General features: G+C 32.8%; 2 protein-coding genes and 2 long non-coding RNA genes across 4 annotated transcripts; 2 read left to right on the top strand and 2 right to left on the bottom strand.

The window, feature by feature from the left end:
• Positions 1-127: 127 nt before the first annotated feature.
• Positions 128-20292, bottom strand: LOC105667536 (fatty acid synthase-like). The gene is made up of 20 exons (XM_067354331.1): positions 20009-20292; positions 19580-19830; positions 19017-19248; positions 18494-18927; positions 15367-15660; positions 15064-15271; positions 14824-14984; positions 13605-13922; positions 12943-13448; positions 12558-12862; positions 12071-12472; positions 10970-11988; positions 10571-10806; positions 3526-4219; positions 2592-3423; positions 1908-2395; positions 1238-1492; positions 827-1078; positions 639-741; positions 128-320 (listed from the first exon to the last, which is right to left on the bottom strand). The coding sequence occupies exons 1-19, from the start codon at positions 20175-20177 to the stop codon at positions 640-642; spliced, it is 7158 nt and encodes a 2385-aa protein (XP_067210432.1). The 5' UTR covers positions 20178-20292; the 3' UTR covers positions 128-320; position 639.
• Positions 4551-6183, top strand: LOC105673769 (uncharacterized). The gene is made up of 4 exons (XR_010890048.1): positions 4551-4730; positions 4846-5000; positions 5137-5248; positions 5491-6183. It is a non-coding gene; the product is annotated as an uncharacterized lncRNA (long non-coding RNA).
• On the bottom strand, positions 7032-10211 carry LOC105669070 (uncharacterized). Its single transcript, XM_012361814.2, has 4 exons — positions 10043-10211; positions 9773-9927; positions 9525-9636; positions 7032-9282 (listed from the first exon to the last, which is right to left on the bottom strand). The coding sequence occupies exons 2-4, from the start codon at positions 9923-9925 to the stop codon at positions 7280-7282; spliced, it is 2268 nt and encodes a 755-aa protein (XP_012217237.2). The 5' UTR covers positions 9926-9927; positions 10043-10211; the 3' UTR covers positions 7032-7279.
• LOC136999724 (uncharacterized) lies at positions 17797-19187 on the top strand. The gene is made up of 4 exons (XR_010890049.1): positions 17797-18333; positions 18499-18687; positions 18832-18942; positions 19047-19187. It is a non-coding gene; the product is annotated as an uncharacterized lncRNA (long non-coding RNA).
• Positions 20293-20872: the final 580 nt, after the last annotated feature.

The raw sequence follows: 20872 nt of genomic DNA, 5'->3' as shown, positions 1-20872 counted from the left end.
ATATCCGGTATCCGGTGCATCTCTACTTTATTATTTCTATAATTAAATAATTTTGAAACCACAGTTTGAATTTTAATTTTAAACATTGCTCACATTCCTCCACCACAAAAGATTACACAAAATTCCGTTTCCAGTAAAGAATATTAAATTCTTTATTTAAAACAAAAAACCAAAGTACGATGATATCATAGAATAGAAGATACAAAATCTATCCTTTTGTTATCGTTGTACGTCTCATAAACCGTACGACAAACAAGTTGAACTTTGTATTGACCCGTTAGCGAAAAATGTACTTCTGTTACGGTTGCGTAAGCCTCATTCTGAAATATAATAGTTTGAGTAGAGACATGGCAATTGTATATTTTATGCAAATGTACTAATAATAATAAATAGAACTCATATAATACACATAAAATTTCACATGCATATATTTATCAAAATAACAAAATATTTTAATTAATATTTTGTAATAATTTTTTAATGTGCAATCTAAAGCAAATAAGATAAAAAAATTGAATAAAAATTTTTCACATAGTTACAAAATTAATCACAGTAATGCATGTGACTTCAGAAACAGTAACAACATTTATTTTAAATAAGATTTTATAGTTGTTAACGTCAATAATAAAATTACTTACATTAAAACGCTTCTTCATTAATTACAGCCGCCACTTTCTCGTTTGCTAAGATCGTCACGTGACTACCTTTGACGTAATGTACTACCACCTTATTTTCAGTTATCTTAAACGTTATAAATTTTATCAAAAATATTGTAAAATTTGGTATATTAAATAATGAATACTGATAAAATGTTTTCTTAAAATACCTTATATAAACCATAATCCTCTTCGAGTTCAGGTGCATATGACAACGTAGGTTTTAACAACGTTATGGGTGATTTAATACGCAGTAATGTAGAAGAATCATATTGCCGAATAGACAATATGTTTTTATAAATTGTTGCATACAATGTTTGTAAATTAGGGCGTGACAGAAGTGAATTTTCTTTTGAAAAGTATTGAGCGAAAACTTCAAATCTTTCTTCCCAAGTTTCACATTTTCTTAATTCTAATAGAACCTGTCAAATTATACGTTCTACTTTTAAAATCAACTTAACATAAAATGAGAAATATTTACAATATAAAACTGACAGTAAAAAATAAGGCATACATAAAATATCTGCAATAAAAAATGTATTAATTTAATTAATTCAAAAATATAAATAATGGAGTCTTACCTCTTCATCGATTTCTGTTTCATAAATCTTTAGAATAATGATCATAATATTAATTTGAATTTCTTCATCGCTCATATAGCAAAACTTATTGATTTCACTACTCATTATATATTCCGGACTTCCATCGATGAGAACTAATCGACTTTTAGTATCCGTAGCCTCCAATCTTCTTATTAGTTCAATTGCAAGTAAAGAACCGAAAGAATATCCTGTTATTACGACTTTCTTTTTGTCTCTTATTCGTGATGATATGCACTGAAGAAACAAAGACAAAAATAAATTTATTTAGCAACTTTTGCATCTGTAAGCTAAATGCCATTTTCTATTCCAAAATCATATGACAATATAAAAATTTTAATAGTAACAAATATAATTGTCAAGACACCATGCACGGATAGCACTGTAAAAATCCAATTTCTGATAATGATATTGTTATGGTTAAATATGGTATAATACTGTCTCCGCGTCTATAGAAAAATTTTAATAATTATAAAAACAAGAAAGTAGGACAGAATAAATTTTGAAAATATAACATGAAAAATGTAAATTTTAAGGAACTTAAACGCATAGTTAGGCAAAACATTAAATAAAACTTTCGAATAAAAACAATACAAATTATTACTAACTGTGATTATATACTTTTGCAAAACATTTAATTACAATTACATACCATTAAGAGATGATCAGCCATCTCGGATAAAGTGTTTGCAACACTGATATAGCCATATTGCAAGGATGTTGCCGAAAATTTAATTCTTAGCGCTAAATGATTAAATATTGTTCCGCAGCCATCAAGTCCTGGTATAAAAAATACATGAGTTGAATTATCCACTGTGTTGGTCGGAAGATCTAAACAAATTTCTGAAACAAAATCTTGATTTCTCAAAACACCAAATAACAATTTCTGTTCTTTCGTAAGATATGTCTTATTTATATCAGTTGCCGCTTCAGTTGCCTCTTCAGTTTGTGTCTCGTTGCTAACGTTTACATTGGACATTTCAATCAGTTTTGCAAATGTGAGGGTTCGTAGTTCTTGTGGAGTGAGCAAGATATCAAATTCTCGTTCGAATGTTTGTCTGATTTCCACAGTCATCATGGAATCCATTCCAAGTTCAGCCAAAGATGTATTTTGATTAATTATTTTCATATTTCTTATATCTGCAATACAAAATTCATAGAAATGTTATGACTTATTATATTGTACATGAAAGTTTGCGTATATATGTTTGTGTACGCATTTGTGCGTGCAACAATGACTTTTGGGATGTTGTGATATCGAAGTAAATAATGCATGCAAAAATTATCACGTTCTAAGTAGGCAATGAAAGAAAGTAATCTGTTTGTTAATTCTTACTCATAATATTAGCAACGATTTCCACTATGTTGTCTAATCCGGATAACCGCGTTTTCTTTTCACTTACGATCATGCTGCTTACGATTGGTCGGTTTTGGAGCAAAAATTTCTCAAGTTCTACAAGGCAGGAAGATATTTTTTGCTGCAGGGTACCGCCAATAACTAACTCTTTATTGTTTTCCTGCATGTCAGCAACGAGCCCTACGTCACCTACAGCTCCCCATTGAATTGCCAATCCCGGTAGTCCTTCCTCCGCTCTTTTTTCACACACTCTTTCCATGATGGAATTGGCCATCCCATAATTAGTTTGTCCAGCGTTCCCTTTTCCGCAAGAAACGGAAGAAAACATTACAAAATGTCGAAGTTTTAAACAGATCTTTCTAGATGCTTTATCTAATGTCTGTGTCATCCAGGCTTTCGACAGGAAAGATGCCGTGAAAGTTTCCATGGTTTGGTTCCTAAGTAGACAATCTTTCAAAACCACAGCAAGATTAAATATCGCATCTATTGGTGCTTGTTTCTCCGCCATTTGTAGAAAATGTTCACATTCTTCGAGATTAGCAAGATTTGCGTTTTTAACTATCTGCACGTTTACACCGTACGATTTCCATAACTCAATCCTCATTCGCTGATAGCCATTTTTTATTCCAGTTCCCGAAGTTAGTAGGACATTCTTAGCCCCTCTAAGTATCAGCCAGTCAGTTAATTCTAAACCAAATCCACCCAAGCCGCCTAGTATAATGTAAGTTCTATCGCTTAGGCAGTAATAACGACGGTGTGCAAGAACAGGTGAATCCAAAGATTTACCATCCTCTTGTATGTTTATAATAATCTATAAACAAATCATTGTATTAAAAATATGAAATTTATTACGTGTTACGCACAATCTTTTTAATAATAATTTATAAGACATGTTTAGTTTTTGCAAACGTACTTTCCCCATGTGTTTACCGCTTGCCATGTATCTAAAAGCTGCTTCAATTTCCGTTTTAGGAAAAACTGTCGACTGAATAGGTTTAATATTTCCATTTTTTAAACCTTTAGCCATTAATTTGTATAACTGAGATTTATTTTTATGATTGCGTCCAATTAATTCATCCAAAAGAACAGGATAAAAACTGATACCTTTTTTAAATAAAGACATATATAAAGGATTGTTGGATATAATGTCAAACTTTCCGATTTCTAGAAAACGACCCCTCTTTGCCAAACAGCGAACAGACGCTATAAGTTTTTCTTCCGCCAAAGAGTTTAATACAATGTCGACACCACGACCGTTTGTTTGTCGCATTATCATTTGTTCGAAACTAGTGTCTCGCGAATTTCCAATATGCTCATCGGGAATAGCCGGAAACAGTTTTCTGATGAATTTACGTTTTTCTGCAGTGCCCACGGTAGTAAACACTTGACATCCTTCCTGAAGAGCGAGATGAATGGCTGATTGTCCAATGCCACCAGTGCCAGAATGGATAAGTACTTTATCACCTTTTTTCATTTTTCCAAAGTGATATAAGGCATAATAATTCGTGCCGTAAATACACGGCACTGTAGCCGCTTCCTCAAATGTCCATGTATCGGGTATATTCCAAAAAAAATTTTCCTCTCGTACAACGACATTCGCTATGCACCTTCAATCATAACAACATTATTATTACATTAATTAAATTAATGATTAAACAATTATAAAATAACGACCTCGTATACAAAAAAAAAAACAAAATAACAATTTTATCTGTTTATTTGAATAAATTTGTGTCAATCATGTAAGACTATAACACCAAATTTGTTATTCACAAATTCTGTATTACGATAAATTAAGTAGATATACAGTGTCTGGCAATAATCACCCCACCGGTCATATACAGGTAGAGGAGGTTAAACCGAGTAGAAAAGTCCTTTACTATTTTTTTTATTTTTGTAATAAGTACTGAGTAATTAACGAAAAAAAAACGGCGAATCCGCACGAGTAAAGCCAACACCACCTATATACAAGGCCTCTCCACTGAAGTCATGACGTCATCACTAGTAGGCCATTTGTCGTTCAGTCTTGTAATGTAAAACGCGAATTTTTGAACAGTGTAGTGCGTTTTAGTAATAATTTTTTGTTGTGGATAGTTGCTGAATGCCTGTATTATTGAGGTAAGTCATAATTTTATTAATTTACCGAATTATAAACGTATTTAGAAAACTGACAATAATAGGTTAGATTTGGATCATACTTCTTTATTATTGAAATTATGTATTTCTTTTATAGCAATGCCTTTCAAATGTTGTGTGCCAAATTGTAATGGCAATTACAAAAATGGGCCAAAGGTTGCAACGTTTTCTTTTCCAAAAAATGAAGAAATAAAAAAAAAATGGTTACGTGCTATTTGTCGACAGAATTTTTGTCCTACAAATAGTTCTAAAGTAAGTTAATTCAATATATTTATAAATAAAATTAATATTATAAATAATATGTTAACGATCAATTTGTTAATTTATAAATAATCTCAAGACAAAAATTTATGCATTACACTTGTTTTTACTCATCATCATGTTTTAGGTATGCGAATTACATTTTCACTCTTACGATATTGAACGAGAAACGAGCCATTATAATGAAGCTAATGGGAAATTGTTAACTGCTCCATTGCGACATCCACGTTTAATTAAAAGTAAGTGTTTCAAAATAATTTCAAAAAATTCTACAGCTGCAATATTTTAATATTCTAATTGTATTTATCTCAATTACATGTTTATTGTTTTCATCAAGATAATACTTTAGTACAAGATAGTACTTTAGTTATATTTATGAATTACAAGAATGAAATTACAAATATTAACACTTGGAATTCAATATTCCCCATAACGAGACAATGAAATAGTATTCCTTTTCTCATTGCATTTTTTGTTACAGACGCTGTTCCAAGTCAGTTGCTATACAATCCTCAATACTTAACAGAAAGTGAAGCACCTCATCGAGAAAGCCCAGCAAAGAAACGTTTAAAGATGGAGAATTTTTTGATCGAGCAAGCAATTGCAAGCAGCATAGAATCGAGAAAAACGTTTGATGAAAAAAACGGATTTTCTACGTTAGAAGAGTTGTATGTGAAATTGAAGGATCGCATTGATATACACAAGTGGATAATTTCGCACAAAGACACTACTATTTATTTCTTTCATGTAGAAGATACATCATATCCAAATGTTAACAGCTTTAGTTTATTTCATTCTTTTGCAGTCTGGCATTGTTTTTTTTTTTTATGGTATCATTTTGTCTTTTTGTATAATTATTTAAAAAGATGTTACAGAGTGTATGTATAATTTTTATAATTAAGATTTGAGCTGAATGCTTTGAACAACAGTGTCCTGAAAAAAGTTCCAAATACAAATCACGTATAGTTTCGAATGTTAGAGTCTTGACAATTTGACGTTGATTTTTTTGTACGAGAAAATCGTGATCATTTTCTAGTAATTTTTGGACAATTAAGAAAGTATATGCTGCACACGTAATAACGTCTTCGTTGGGATTACATAAACCTCCTCGATTGTTTGCTGCTATTAAAGCTGAAAAATGTATGTTGTCACCAATTAAAAAAATTTTGCAGTATTCGCATTTCAATTTTTTAATCGCTGAATATGAAGTGTATCCTGCTACATATACAAGAAGTGGCCAAGTATCGTCTTCGATATTGTTAAGGTCCTCTTCATCAATAACACATGCATTTCTTAATAATACGGGTATATTTCCTAATAAAAAATCAATTTAAAATGTCAATGCATGTTTTTAAAAAATGTTGTAAATTAATATAGTTTTCTATCCAGATAGAAAAACATGTAGAATATTAGTTTTAGTTTCATTTTAAAATATAAAATATGTTATAATTCAAAATGTAAATTTTGAAGTTATTAATTTTAAAATTAATTATTAAAACATATAGCAATCTTTATAAAATTGAAGCCTAAAGTAAATGCTTGAATAACTGTAAGATTCATCTAACACAATTGTGCCAGTAATTATGAAAGTGGTCAAAAATCTGAAAAAATTAATGTATCCATATCTTGTGTAAAAACATGTTTTGTGTTGTGATTAATTCATTTTTTTAGATTTTGTTACTTAGACACTTTCATAATTACCAACACAATTATTGCTGAATACATTTTACAAACTAATTTTGTAATTATTATAAAAACTATTGCAGTATCAAATTGTAGAATTATCTTAACACAATTATTATGAAAATGTTCTATCTGGGTAGCTTCTGAAATATTTTGGATTTATTTAAAATGTTTGAAAATAATGATTAACAATAGAATTAAGAAAATAAGAATGAAATAACAAAATGATTATACACAAATGAACAAAAATGATTATAATGATTGGAACTTGGAAGGAAATTTGAAAATACAGTTATGAGGAAAACAAATTTGTTTAAAGTTTATAAAAAATGCAGTTGCTCGAAGTTTCAATTAATTTTATTTTTTATTTATTACGATCATTTTTGTGAAATAAGATTTCTAAATTTTTCTACAAAATACGATACTTTTTATCTTAACGATAGAATCAAAGAAAGTTTTTTTTTACAAAAATATTGTTTTACAAATTTCTATAAATCCAAAAATATTTTTGAATTTAATGCAATTTTTATATTACGAAATTTAATATAAAAGAAAATTATGTAAAACCAGAATTTTGAACTTCCTCTTCATCTTCGATATTTTCCACAAAGTCCAAGATATCTGTCGAAGTCATTTCTATATCTCCATATACTTTGGACTTTAAAAGAAGTGCACGGTATTCTGCATACGAAGCTTACTTTCGGATTCAAAAACTTGACGAACTGATATATGATATTGTGCTCCAGCTTGTTGTCGGTATATTCAAAACGTTCTTCCAATCGATCAGTTTGGATTTTTCCACACAAAAAAAAACTCCAATGTTTTTCATCCAAGCAGTAAGTGGCTAACTTTATCAAAGCATCTGTGGTTTGAAATAAAGCGAAATGGGTTTCTTTAGTTAGTTTTCCACCACCTTCACAATTTTTCCATCTGTTTAACCAATTCAAAAAATTTTTTAGAAATTTTATGTGATCAGAATTTTTGGTGATTGGCTCTTCAAAATGATTCCTATGTCTTTTTCCTTTTAGCAAGGTTTTAACATTTACTATATCCCACCACTGAGAAATTAACTCTATATATGCAGCAGTATCTTCAAAATATTCAAAATGTTTTTTTGGGCCAAGTTCACGCAGCGCTATAACAACATTGGTATTGAAAATTTGTAAAGCCAACTTGACATTCTGTCGTTCGATTGACGTTGGATATAAGGATTTTAAAGACAGCGTGTACCCATATTGCAGCAAATTATCCTTTTCTGTAGAGTGCATATCTTTAAGACTTTGGAATGAAGCAAGTCTCATTTTCTGTTCATTAAAATCTGGATATTGCATATACTGATGTGGTTTCTGATTTATCCAATTATTTCGAATGTTTTTTATTATGTGTACTGAATCAATAACATAAAACAGAGGTCTTGAGGAATCTTTAGGATTGCGGTACACATTCGATATTTTCGGTGGATTACTAAAAAAAGACATTGCCTTTTTATTGATTGCGTTATTGTCAGAAACAACAGCTAATACTTCAAAACCAATATTTTCTAAACCAATGACAATTTTTGCAATGAAGTCATGGAGGGTTGATGCTTGGAGCGTTTTTACTGGTAAAATATGCACAACATCTCTGTAGGTTGATAACATACTATTGATCATAAATACATGAGCGCTCGTTGCACACTCTGTACTGTTAAAAGCTCTTCCCACTATATTTCCGCCTTTATAGTCCATATACGGTTTTATATGAATTTCGTCCATCATCAATGTAACTGTTTTATCCTCAGCATTAAGTAGTTTGAATTTCGATGAAATGTAATGCAGAAAAGTTGACTCATCTTGCTCTAATTGAGGATTAGTTGAAAAATTACTACAAATTCTTTTTATAGTAGTTGACGATGGTAATAATAAATGCCCAGAGTTACGAAGAAATTTGTAAGCATGTGGAGAAATTGAATGAAGTAATCCACAAAACAAAGTAGTTTCCCATGAATATCTGAATGCATTTTTCTTCGAAATATCTAACAGTTTAATTTGTTGTAATAAAAAGTCTATAACCGGCTTTTGTTCAGATAATGTTGTTGACAATGAATTTAAAATATCGATACAGATATTTAAATTCTCCTTCACCGAACAGTCTTCATATTTTTCTTCCAATGATATTAAGGCTTGGTCGAGAATATCTTCAATTTCAATGATATTGCTTACTACCAATGGAAATTTGAGTTTCTTCAGATATTTAACTTCCCTTGATCCATAAAATAAAGTGACGGTGAAATTCTCCGACACTCGTGCACAACATTTAACATTTGGATATGATGTATCTTCTACATGAAAGAAATAAATAGTAGTGTCTTTGTGCGAAATTATCCACTTGTGTATATCAATGCGATCCTTCAATTTCACATACAACTCTTCTAACGTAGAAAATCCGTTTTTTTCATCAAACGTTTTTCTCGATTCTATGCTGCTTGCAATTGCTTGCTCGATCAAAAAATTCTCCATCTTTAAACGTTTCTTTGCTGGGCTTTCTCGATGAGGTGCTTCACTTTCTGTTAAGTATTGAGGATTGTATAGCAACTGACTTGGAACAGCGTCTGTAACAAAAAATGCAATGAGAAAAGGAATACTATTTCATTGTCTCGTTATGGGGAATATTGAATTCCAAGTGTTAATATTTGTAATTTCATTCTTGTAATTCATAAATATAACTAAAGTACTATCTTGTACTAAAGTATTATCTTGATGAAAACAATAAACATGTAATTGAGATAAATACAATTAGAATATTAAAATATTGCAGCTGTAGAATTTTTTGAAATTATTTTGAAACACTTACTTTTAATTAAACGTGGATGTCGCAATGGAGCAGTTAACAATTTCCCATTAGCTTCATTATAATGGCTCGTTTCTCGTTCAATATCGTAAGAGTGAAAATGTAATTCGCATACCTAAAACATGATGATGAGTAAAAACAAGTGTAATGCATAAATTTTTGTCTTGAGATTATTTATAAATTAACAAATTGATCGTTAACATATTATTTATAATATTAATTTTATTTATAAATATATTGAATTAACTTACTTTAGAACTATTTGTAGGACAAAAATTCTGTCGACAAATAGCACGTAACCATTTTTTTTTTATTTCTTCATTTTTTGGAAAAGAAAACGTTGCAACCTTTGGCCCATTTTTGTAATTGCCATTACAATTTGGCACACAACATTTGAAAGGCATTGCTATAAAAGAAATACATAATTTCAATAATAAAGAAGTATGATCCAAATCTAACCTATTATTGTCAGTTTTCTAAATACGTTTATAATTCGGTAAATTAATAAAATTATGACTTACCTCAATAATACAGGCATTCAGCAACTATCCACAACAAAAAATTATTACTAAAACGCACTACACTGTTCAAAAATTCGCGTTTTACATTACAAGACTGAACGACAAATGGCCTACTAGTGATGACGTCATGACTTCAGTGGAGAGGCCTTGTATATAGGTGGTGTTGGTAAAGCGCGCGCGGTGAGAATAACGTCCCACTGCTACGCGATCACTAGGCGCGCGATGAAGCGTTGGGAGGAGCGCTCTACAATTGACAACGGCAACATACGAGCGGTGCGTAACGCTAGATCTTTGCGTCCTAGCGACCACGTAACAGTGGGCTGTCTCTTCTCGCCGCGCGCGCTTTACTCGCGCAGATTCGCCGATCCTTTTTCGTTAATTACTCAGTACTTATTACGATAAATAAATGGTCGAAATAAAAAAATAATAAAGTACTTTTCTACTCGGTTTGATCTCCTCTATCTGTATATGACCGGTGGGGCGATTATTGCCAGACACCCTGTATATGTATGTTATTTAATTACATACTTATTGTCACAAATTCCCATTACTCGTTGTCCATTGCTATCGTATCCTACATATTCCAGTCCAAGACTCATGTCCTGAAGTCGTTTCGACTTTATGTCAGACGTTAATTTGCCAGTTGCTAGCATTACATCTTTGAAATTAATGGACGAATAGACTACACGTACTATATCTTTGCCATGAGATTCGACAGATATATTGTTCTCTATCCAACAAAAAGAACTTAAATCACCATGTACCTATAGGAAAATATTTAATAAATAAATAAATATAGTTGTTAGATAAAGTGCGAGACTTGTTAGAAAAATTTTTTAAAGTATTTAAAACTAGATAATTCACAATATTATTGTGTCAATAGCACATTGATAAATTATTTAAATTTCGGCAAATGGTTTCACATACCGTTTGGCATACGTAAGCGGCAGTTACGGATTCGACTTCTGGATGCGGTAATCGCAAATGTCGGTAAGATCCCCAAGTTTTATTAGGTCGCAAAACGCTGACAGATATATCTTTTTGTAATTGTTGCATATAGAACGGATCTTGTAGGGAAAATTTAGGAGCATGCTTGTCCTGAATAAGCACACCTCTAACCAATTGTCCACCAGGTTCTTTCTTCAAGCAGTTAATAAAACCCAATAAACCGCATTCAAAGTCCCCCTCTCCAACAATTACAATTCTGCTATTGCCGTCGTGTTTATTCTTGTCGTCTACAAGTTGCTTCAAGTCTTCGAGCCAATTGAAATTATTATTATTTATATAGACGAGAATTGTTTTTGTTATTATAACCTTTTTCTTCAATAGTATAATTATTTCTTTATCCGTACGCTTTTCCAGAATAACATTTAATGCATATTCACTCAAATATTTTTCATATTTATTTAGATTGCATTTCTCGCGTGTTAAGAGATAACCGCCATCCCTCAAAAGAGGCAAAAGTTTTTTTAATGAATTCTGATGTTTCGTCAAAAGATTAAATCCTGTAGCTATCAAAGCTTTGTCGCCTACAAATGGTTCGTTTAAATCTGCAACCGAAACATTTGAAGACAGTTCCTCTAGCTTGAAACGATTCGGCGATGTTAGTATAGCAACATTTGCTTGTATTAAAGGAATATCAGCAAAAGCTTCAATCAGTAACGTTGATGATAGATCTTCTAACATCACATCATCTGTATCTTCCACTAGCTCTATGGCTGTTGCTTTAATGATCTGATAATCCTCTAGCGCTAGCTGCGTCGATATTCGAATTGCTTCATTTAACGAAATATCAGCGCGATCTTGGTGAGCTATAAATTTATGTTCTTCGATGACGGGATCTCCGATTGGTTTTCGGCGAGAAATTGGGGTAGCTTTTAGGCCACGTATCTCTATTCCACCTGATTTAATTACGTCTATTTCTTTATATACACGTATTGGTACTTCTGCAATATAGCAATTTAGAAAATGTTACGTTTTAAAAAATAATTTTTTAAATATTTATTTAGTTGTAAGTAATAAACTTACGTTTATTTTTTTCGGATTTCACGTCTCCCAATTTTGATTCGTGAAGTGCAGGATTAATTACCAATTTTTCAATACTTGTTGGAATATATAAGTCTCTGACATCTTTTCCAATTATATACATCTGCAGCATGTTGTCCATGAATGCCACCCAATTACCTATCCAAGTGATGTGCCCTTTGCTACCTGAGATTGATGCGCTATTTAAGCCACAAAATGCATCACTGTATTGGTAACCGCGTAACCTTAATTCCTTGTAAATGTCTCGAGAACTCATATGTTCTTCCTCGTCAGTATCCACCGATAATAGATCATTCGGCACCATTTCTTGTTCGGCATTTGATACAGCGTATACTACACCTGTTACAACAACGCTGTCTCCTTCAGTGACTTCAAATTTGCCTTCTAAAATAAGTTTACATCAAATGTTACATGTTCTTGTAATTATATTATTAAAAGCTTTTTTGGAAGAATAAAATTTTACGCATACCTTTCTGTATCGCAATTGCCAAATTCACAGGGCCATTGTTTGATAAATGAGTAGCCCGAATAAATTTTATATCTTGAAATACTATTGGTGTTGATGTGTGTATTTTACCCTTCATCATTCCAATAGTTTCCCAAACAAGCATTAGATAGCCTGTCGCAGGTAACAAATTTCTTCCGTCAATGACGTGACCGGTCATAAAGCTATAATCTTCGCTATTTATTATAATTTCTATTTGTCTTTCTTTGGATTTGATTTGATTTTTTGTTTCATATTTATATACAAACCAATCTTTAGAATGATTCCATCTGATGGTATTATAACGTTAGTTTATACAATTATATGTTTATTTACATAAGCAATAGTTTAATTTAAAAATATATTGTACCTAATGGATGGAGAGATCATAGGAGTGCCTCGGCTAACCGGAAAATTCACCGGTGGATACAAATTAGCGATCCGCGGCTGCCGGCCACAATTGTAGAGTTCTCCAATTCCTTGCAATACTAAATCGATAGCATTTGGTTCATTTTGCGTAGTCAGTACAATGTTCGTTACTTTTGGATGTACCGATTCTTTCAAAATGTCCTGTAAAATGCTATTTGGTGCAATTTCAATAATTATAGCGTCATCTGGAATCATATGCGTTGTTTGATCAAAAAGAACGGTATTTAATATACTACGCATATGGTAGCTTGCTGAGCATAATTTTGATGTTGGATAGGACCATTCGTTGCGAGGTATGGAGGTGCTGATCCATTTGGGACTCCTTTCTTTCGGCTGTGCAATTATTTTGTTCAAATTCGTAAAAAATTGCGATTTCAGAGAAGCGAGGTAACGACTGTGATGCGGCATGTTGTTGCAGGAGATTGCTTTCACGTCAATGTTACTGTTCTAATAATGAAAAAATAATTAATATATATTAGTAAGTGCGACAAATTGAAATTAAAAATTAGGTTATTACTCGATTGTTAAAAAAAAAAACATTATGTACATTACGTATTAATAAAGAAAAATCTATAATTTATAAAAGATAAAAAATCAACATACCTGCAATTTTCGCAAAAATTCTTGCATAGATTTAGCGGGGCCGGTTACAATATTGCTGTTTTGGTTGTTTCTACATATTATTTCAATATCCTCTGGACATAGACCTTTAAGAGAATTGTAATCAAAATTGACAACTGCGATAGAGCTGTAAACTAGTTTTTCTTTCACACATGCTAAACCAATAAAGTACGCTGACAGAATAGTTTGTTCCATTGTCAGACATCCGTCTGCGTAAGCACAACCAAGTTCACCAGCAAAATGACCAATTATATAATCCGGAATAATGTCTATAGATGTTAAGAGATCTACTAAGCAAATCTACAAAATTAATAAACAATATAATCATTAAATATATTGCATTAAACATAATACAATTTATTATCAACATATTTTATAATAAAGTAAATATAATATAAAAACAGATATTAATAAACTCGAATTTGTAGTGTTTCACTTTTCTGAGACGAGACGAGATTTGGGTTGATCTCGATCTTGTCTCGGAAAAGTCTCGATGATCAAGTCTCAGTCTCGTCTCAATTGATCTCGTCTCGGTCTCGTCTCGGTCTCGTCTCGGTCTCGTCTCATGATTTCGATAGTGGAAAAATAATCAGACAACATACTCATGTTTAGCAAAGATGGCGCGATTTTCTTAGTATCCCTGCAACATCCGTTCCAACAGAGCGATTATTTTCTAAGGCGGGCTTTATTCAGAAAATACCGAAATCGGCTTAATAATAAATCTGCTCGTCTATTGTTATGTCTTAATTCCTGGGTATCCTCTGATTTAACGAGCCACATTTTTGACGACGCTGAATTTGTCGAATAAGAAATACCTTATTATAAGAATATATTTGTACTCTGTTTTGCAAATAAAAATCTAAATAAACACATCATTTAAGTAATTAAAATTAATTGTAAACTTGCACATCCAGAGCATTTTTATTTTTACGTCCAGCTGCCGATCATTTTTTAATCTAAGTTCCAAAAAATTACTACGGGTACTAACCATTTACGTACTATTTATTTATTTATACATAATAGATTATTGATAATATTTTCTTTCGTAAACATTTACACATTGACACATGAAAAGTATACAGCAAGAAATCATAAATAAATCGAGACGAGACGAGAGTCTCGATTTTCGAGAGTCTCGATGAAACACTACAAATTTGCGTCTATATACAATATAACAATGTGCTGTTTCAAAGTATAATACCTGAATGGCGATGATACCAACAAATGTTTGTAAAGTGTTTTCATTTAATTTTACATCCATTTTCGTCAAAATATTTGTGATACTTATATCATATGGTTTCAAAATAGTATCGCACATTTTTACAGCATTCGCAAATGCGTGAAACTTTAATAACTCTTGACCTGATAAAATTTAAAAATTTGTGTATTATTTCATTATTCAATTTGTACATATAAAAAATGTTGAATGTTGGATACATACCCATTTTTGGCCATTGGGATTCTGCGAAGGCAGAGAAAATGAAGCAAATGGATCGTTTTACGCTTTTACAATTTTGAATTTTTTGTATGGAATTTTTTTGCCGAGAATCCAGTATAATGTATCCTCTCCATGAATGACCATCTATGTCGTCTGTGTGAATGTCGTGTAGTAAACGGATATATTCTACATCTATAGGATGATTAGCAATCTACAAAATAAATGTTTCAAATATATATGTAGTATACGTAATATAATGTTCTTTGCTGTTAGAAATGATGTTAGTGCTGTTGCTGAAATAGTTACATCATCTAAAAACAATTTTACTGATTCTTCTGTGCATCCAGACAATACCACAAGTCTTGGTAAATCATCAGTAGGTACTCCATTATTAATCTTTTTTTTAACATTCCATTGTAATAACATGTGAGCATTGGCTCCACCGAAACCGAAAGAATTTATGCCTACATAACCATTTTTCAGCGGCATTGCTTCTGTGATGACACGAATGCTTCCATCCATTAAGGCGTCTATATTGTTCCTCGGTGATGTAAAATTAATGTTTGGCGGTACAAAACCGGTTTCAAATGCTATTATCACCTATAAAAATTAATAAATTTTGATATATAAATTTGAATTAATTATAGTACTTGATTTTTTTGTTGTTGTTAGACAGTTAAATAATTAATAACACTGAAACCGTGTGAGCTTCGGCGGACGCGGATTAGCTCGCCGGAATCCAGGTTCGGTCGGTTGGGGGTATCTCAAATAAACCAAATACTCGTTTATCAGAAAAATAATGAAACAGTGTTTATTGAGAAAGATGTTGATACGATTTGCCTCGAATGATCTGCTACAATGCTTGTGCATACATGCGAAGCGTGTGCAAGATGAATTTGAAATAGTATATAAATTAGCCAAATATCGGTGAAGTAATTAACAAGTGATAGCGGAATAGTTCTTTAAAGCGGCGTGAAACGAATACAGAGTAGCGTGAAGATAAATGCGGAGTTTCGTTACTGGTAAAATAATTATTTGAGCAACGGTGGAATAATTATTTTAAAGCGGCGCAAAATATAAGTGAAAGCAACGTGAAAATAAATGCAAGATATCGGCAAAGGCGAAATAATTATTTAAGCAATGGTGAAATAATTATTTTAAAGCGGCGCAAAATATAAGAGCGAAAGCACGTGGAAATACATGCAAGATATCGGCAAAGGCGAAATAATTATTTAAGCAATGGTGAAATAATTATTTTAAAGCGGCGCAAAATATAAGTGAAAGCAACGTGAAAATAAATGCAAGATATCGGCAAAGGCGAAATAATTATTTAAGCAATGGTGAAATAATTATTTTAAAGCGGCGCAAAATATAAGAGCGAAAGCACGTGGAAATACATGCAAGATATCGGCAAAATGAAATAATTATTCGAGCGGCGGCGAAATAATTATTTAAGGCGGCGTAAAATAAATGCGAAGTATACGTGAAAGTCAATGCGGCGTATCGTAATAATGAAATAATTATTTGAGGCGACGGTGGAATAATTATTTAGTATGACGTGAGGCGTCCTGGTGCGGTCGGCGAGAGCGCAAGCGCGGGCGATCGTGTCGCAACGGTTGGTACGAGACGGAGCGCTCGTCGGTGAGTGCGTTCGTAGTATCGCGAGTCTGTTCGATCGTAGATCGATGCGGACTATTCGGCGGCGCGGATTGGTCGACGCGGTGTTGCTTGCCGGACGGATTATCGTTATGAAATCCCGGCGAATAAACGCGGTGTGCGGACTTAGGCTGCCGATTACGTTCGGCGGGAGTACGAGGATGCTCGTACGAAGACGGAATTTAGAATAGCGACCTGGCTAGGTATGCGGAAATGCCCGCAATACAGAGTTCGGTGGCCTGGAGGAACCAAGTACGCTTGGCGGGTATACGAATATATTCGTATCCTGGAATCAAAGAATACCGAGGACGCTCGGCGGTACACGAGAATTCTCGTGTGCTGGTAAAGGCATAGAGTCCGAGTATGCTCGGTCGGGACTACGAGGACACTCGTAGCAGGTTTGTTCGCTGTCGATCAGCGAACGGAGTCTGGTGAGAAGACGTTCAGCCGGGCCTCTTTTATACCCGGCTGGCGGCCGAATGATTTCGAATCGGCAAGCATCGGCGGTTTCGGCGGCGAGTCCCCCACAATACGGAATTTCGGAACGGTCGGGTGTGGGGGATTTTCGGCGGTTGACCGCCGCTGTTTTTGATGCGAAATTTATCGGCGCGCGATGCGCCCTTGGTGGGCTACGGACGATGTACGGTCCGTAGCCGTAACGATGCAGCGGGCTGCATCGTTACAACACGGTAATTGTTTACTATCACTGCCTCACCTCCGATTTTGATCCAATTAGGCTCTTTCGACGCGTTTTTTTTTTTTTTTAAACTTTTTCCTCTCGCAAAATTGTCGCTCTCCTCCGCGAGACGAGATATTTAGCGTCAAAGTTGACGACTTTCCAGGTTAAGAACCTGTCACTTCGATGAAATGGATATGTGCTGTGGTCACGCGCGCATGCGTACTAATAGAATTGTGCACGAAATATAAAATATATTTTCGATAATCATTAATTGTAAATCGCAAACCCACGTTAAGTAGTATAATTATGAACTTTGCTTTGCGTAGACACAGGGTATTCCGCCCCCCTCCGGGGGGGCGGACCCTCTGTGTAAAATAAAAATAATAAAACTTTCGTGCGTATTCCAGAGCGGCATAGATTGCTTGATCTATCAAACTAGCTTTAGCATTATATATTTTTGTACAATCTAAAGCTACTTTAATGCTAAAACTAGTTTAGATTGCACAAAAATATATAATGTTAAAGCTAGTTTGATAGATCAAGCAATCTATGCCGCTCTGGAATACGCACGAAAGTTTTATTATTTTTATTTTACACAGGGGGTCCGCCCCCCCGGAGGGGGGGGCGGAATACCCTGTGTCTACGCAAAGCAAGGTTCATAATTATACTACTTAACGTGGGTTTGCGACTTACAATTAATGATTATCGAAAATATTTGTATTTCGTGCACAATTCTATTAGTACGCATGCGCGCGTGACCGCAGCACATATTCATGTTGCTGCAATTCGTCGAAATGACAGGTTTCTTAACCTGGAAAGTCGTCAACTTTGACGCTAAATATCTCGTCTCGCGGAGGAGAGCGACAATTTTGCGAGAGGAAAAAGTTTAAAAAAAAAAAAAAACGCGTCGAAAGAGCCTAATTGGATCAAAGTCGGAGGTGAGGCAGTGATAGTAAACAATTACCAAAAATATATAAGGATCAAATTACACAAAAAAATTATTTTGATAATTTGTTTTAAATGTCTTAATTTGTTTGTTATTCTAAACTATTTGTCTGTATGTTATGATGAAATAATTTCTTAAATAAATTGTTTTACCTTAGCGATTTGTGTGATACCGCTGGCAGGTTCTGCGTGACCAAGGTTGGATTTTACGGATCCTACCATCAATGGAGTTTTTCTATTTTGACACAGAACGTTATGCATTGATGCAGAACGGATAGCATTGATTTCTTCAAGGTCGCCAACTTTGGTACCAGTACCATGTGCTTCGATGTAATCCAAATAAGATGGTAGTACTTCGCATTCATTGTAAAACTCTGTTAATAAAGCACTTTGCATGTGTGTCGATGGATATGTTATTCCTTCTTCTTTGTAACCATCATTATTAAGTTTAATCTGTTTACATATAGCATAAATTCTTTTTGCATTTTTAGCTTTTTGAAGATATACTATCGATATGGTTTCGGAACGCGAATAACCGCTTGCGGCAGTATCAAATGGCCTACAATATCCATCAGAAGATAAAACACCTAAAATTATGTACAGTATGTATTCTTTCAACATAGTATATCAGATTAGCTTGTATTATAAAATCAAGTAAGTTTACTAAAAATAATACCAAGTCGAAAGAATTGCATATTTGTAATAGGATGTAAACAAAGATTTGTGGCTCCAACTATTGCGTCCTCGCATCGGCCTGACATAATACAATCATATGCAAAAGCAATAGCGTATAGACTAGAGCTGCAGGCAGTATCCACAACATAGGATGGTCCTTTCAGATGGAATGAGTGAGATAGCATATTTGCCACCGCATATTTGGCGCATTCTGCAATGGTTCCCCCGCCTATCTAATTTACAGGAAGTAGTGTTATATTTATATTGGTCATGTAATTACGAAAATCAATATGTGAATAATTTATTTTAATTATTTTGTACTATTATATTTTCATAAATCAATAATTTTTCTTAATTTCGTGGTCTTTTTAGATCCAAAATGTGAAAAAATATTTGCCACTGTGGGTTCACTGCTATGAAAGATATTTATGTTGCTTATCTAATAGCAATATTTAAGCAATAATAATTTATACATGTAAATAATAATTTTTATAATTTATTTGCAATTTTTTTTACTATCTATATCAATTTTTACTATCTATATCAATCAATGATTTGTTTCACCTGCAAATTTTTATACAAAAGTGTCTCTTGTGATTCAATGTAACTCGTCCCTACGATTACTGCAGTATTTTTTCCTCGTAATTGTTTTGGGTTGATCCCTGCATCGATAATTGCTTCGTAAGTGTGTTCCAGTAACATTCTTATCATAGGATCAAGTAAATTTGCTTGTTTGAAAGATATATGAAAAAAATCGGCATCAAATTTTTCCAGATTATTAATTGTTCCCATGCGAGCTGGTAAGTCCGGATGTTCTAACAAATATATATTTATGAATTGTAACTGTATTATGTTCTGTATATTTATTATTGTAAAACTATAGTTTAAAGTATGTCTTTGAAATGTTGAATTATCTACTGTAATTACTGACAAAGGAAAAACCATTAATCTCAGTTAAATATAAATACAAAGCTATAATTTTAAATTAATTACCTATATTCCATCGAGGATTTGTTCTAAGAAGATTTATTTTGTTGAATAAATTTTCTTGTAATTGTTTTATATTGTCTGAGTCTGGGAATCTACCAGCGATACCAGAAATAACAATTTCGTCACTGGATTCGGTATTAATATACGATTTATATGTTTTTTCGGTACCCATAATTCTAATTGTTTTATTGGATATACAAATGCAGAAAAATAAATGCTAATATACTTATCTTATTTTATTGGGTTTTACTTGTTGCGACGTGTTTTTATGATATTTGGATTTGAAAATGCGTTGTATCACTGTAATATCGAATATCGTTTGAAGACTGAATGATGAAGCGCTGAAGCTCAGTTTTTATAAGCAAGTTGACGTAATTAGCCAATACATCAAGTTTAGAGGACTTTAAACTTACAAATGTAGTATCATTTCCGCTGTACATTTAATAATAATAATCCCATTTTCTAGTTTTGTAATGTAAGTAACATAAGTCTAATTGAAATTTATTGATTGTAATATTATTTATTTATTTAATGTTATTTATTAGTAAATATAGATTATTTAAGACTAAATTATTTAATATGGGATGGGTACATTATACAGGGTGTCAATTAAGTCCCGGGACGGCTGAATATTTTCTCATGTAAGGTATTTTTGAAAAAGGTCAAGGTCATTTCTGAAGTAATTTTCAACGAGGAATTCAACGGTGACCTTTAATTTGACCTTGAGCTTGACCTTCAAGGTCATTTCAAGGTTAGGTTAGGTTTCTTAAATAGAAACCCCTATTTTTGATTCCAAAATCTAATAGCTGGTGTCAAGAGCTTTTCAAAACACTATAATGAAGTTATTTTTCATTGAGTACTTTTCGA

Source organism: Linepithema humile, chromosome 4 (assembly GCF_040581485.1).
Source record: "Linepithema humile isolate Giens D197 chromosome 4, Lhum_UNIL_v1.0, whole genome shotgun sequence".
NCBI lineage: Eukaryota > Metazoa > Arthropoda > Insecta > Hymenoptera > Formicidae > Linepithema > Linepithema humile.
The sequence above is the reverse complement of the archived record's forward strand: the minus strand, read 5'-3'. Positions and strand labels throughout refer to the sequence as shown.

Coding starts and splice junctions, on each gene's coding strand:
- LOC105669070 (XM_012361814.2), bottom strand. CDS start 9,925: ATGCCTTTCAAATGTTGTGTGCCAAATTGTAATGGCAATTACAAAAAT. Junction 9,637..9,772: donor GTCCTACAAATAGTTCTAAA/GTAAGTTAATTC, acceptor ATCATGTTTTAG/GTATGCGAATTACATTTTCA. Junction 9,283..9,524: donor ACATCCACGTTTAATTAAAA/GTAAGTGTTTCA, acceptor TTTTTGTTACAG/ACGCTGTTCCAAGTCAGTTG.
- LOC105667536 (XM_067354331.1), bottom strand. CDS start 20,177: ATGGGTACCGAAAAAACATATAAATCGTATATTAATACCGAATCCAGT. Junction 15,272..15,366: donor TAAAATTGTTTTTAGATGAT/GTAACTATTTCA, acceptor TTTATTTTGTAG/ATTGCTAATCATCCTATAGA. Junction 12,473..12,557: donor GGCAATTGCGATACAGAAAG/GTATGCGTAAAA, acceptor AACTTATTTTAG/AAGGCAAATTTGAAGTCACT.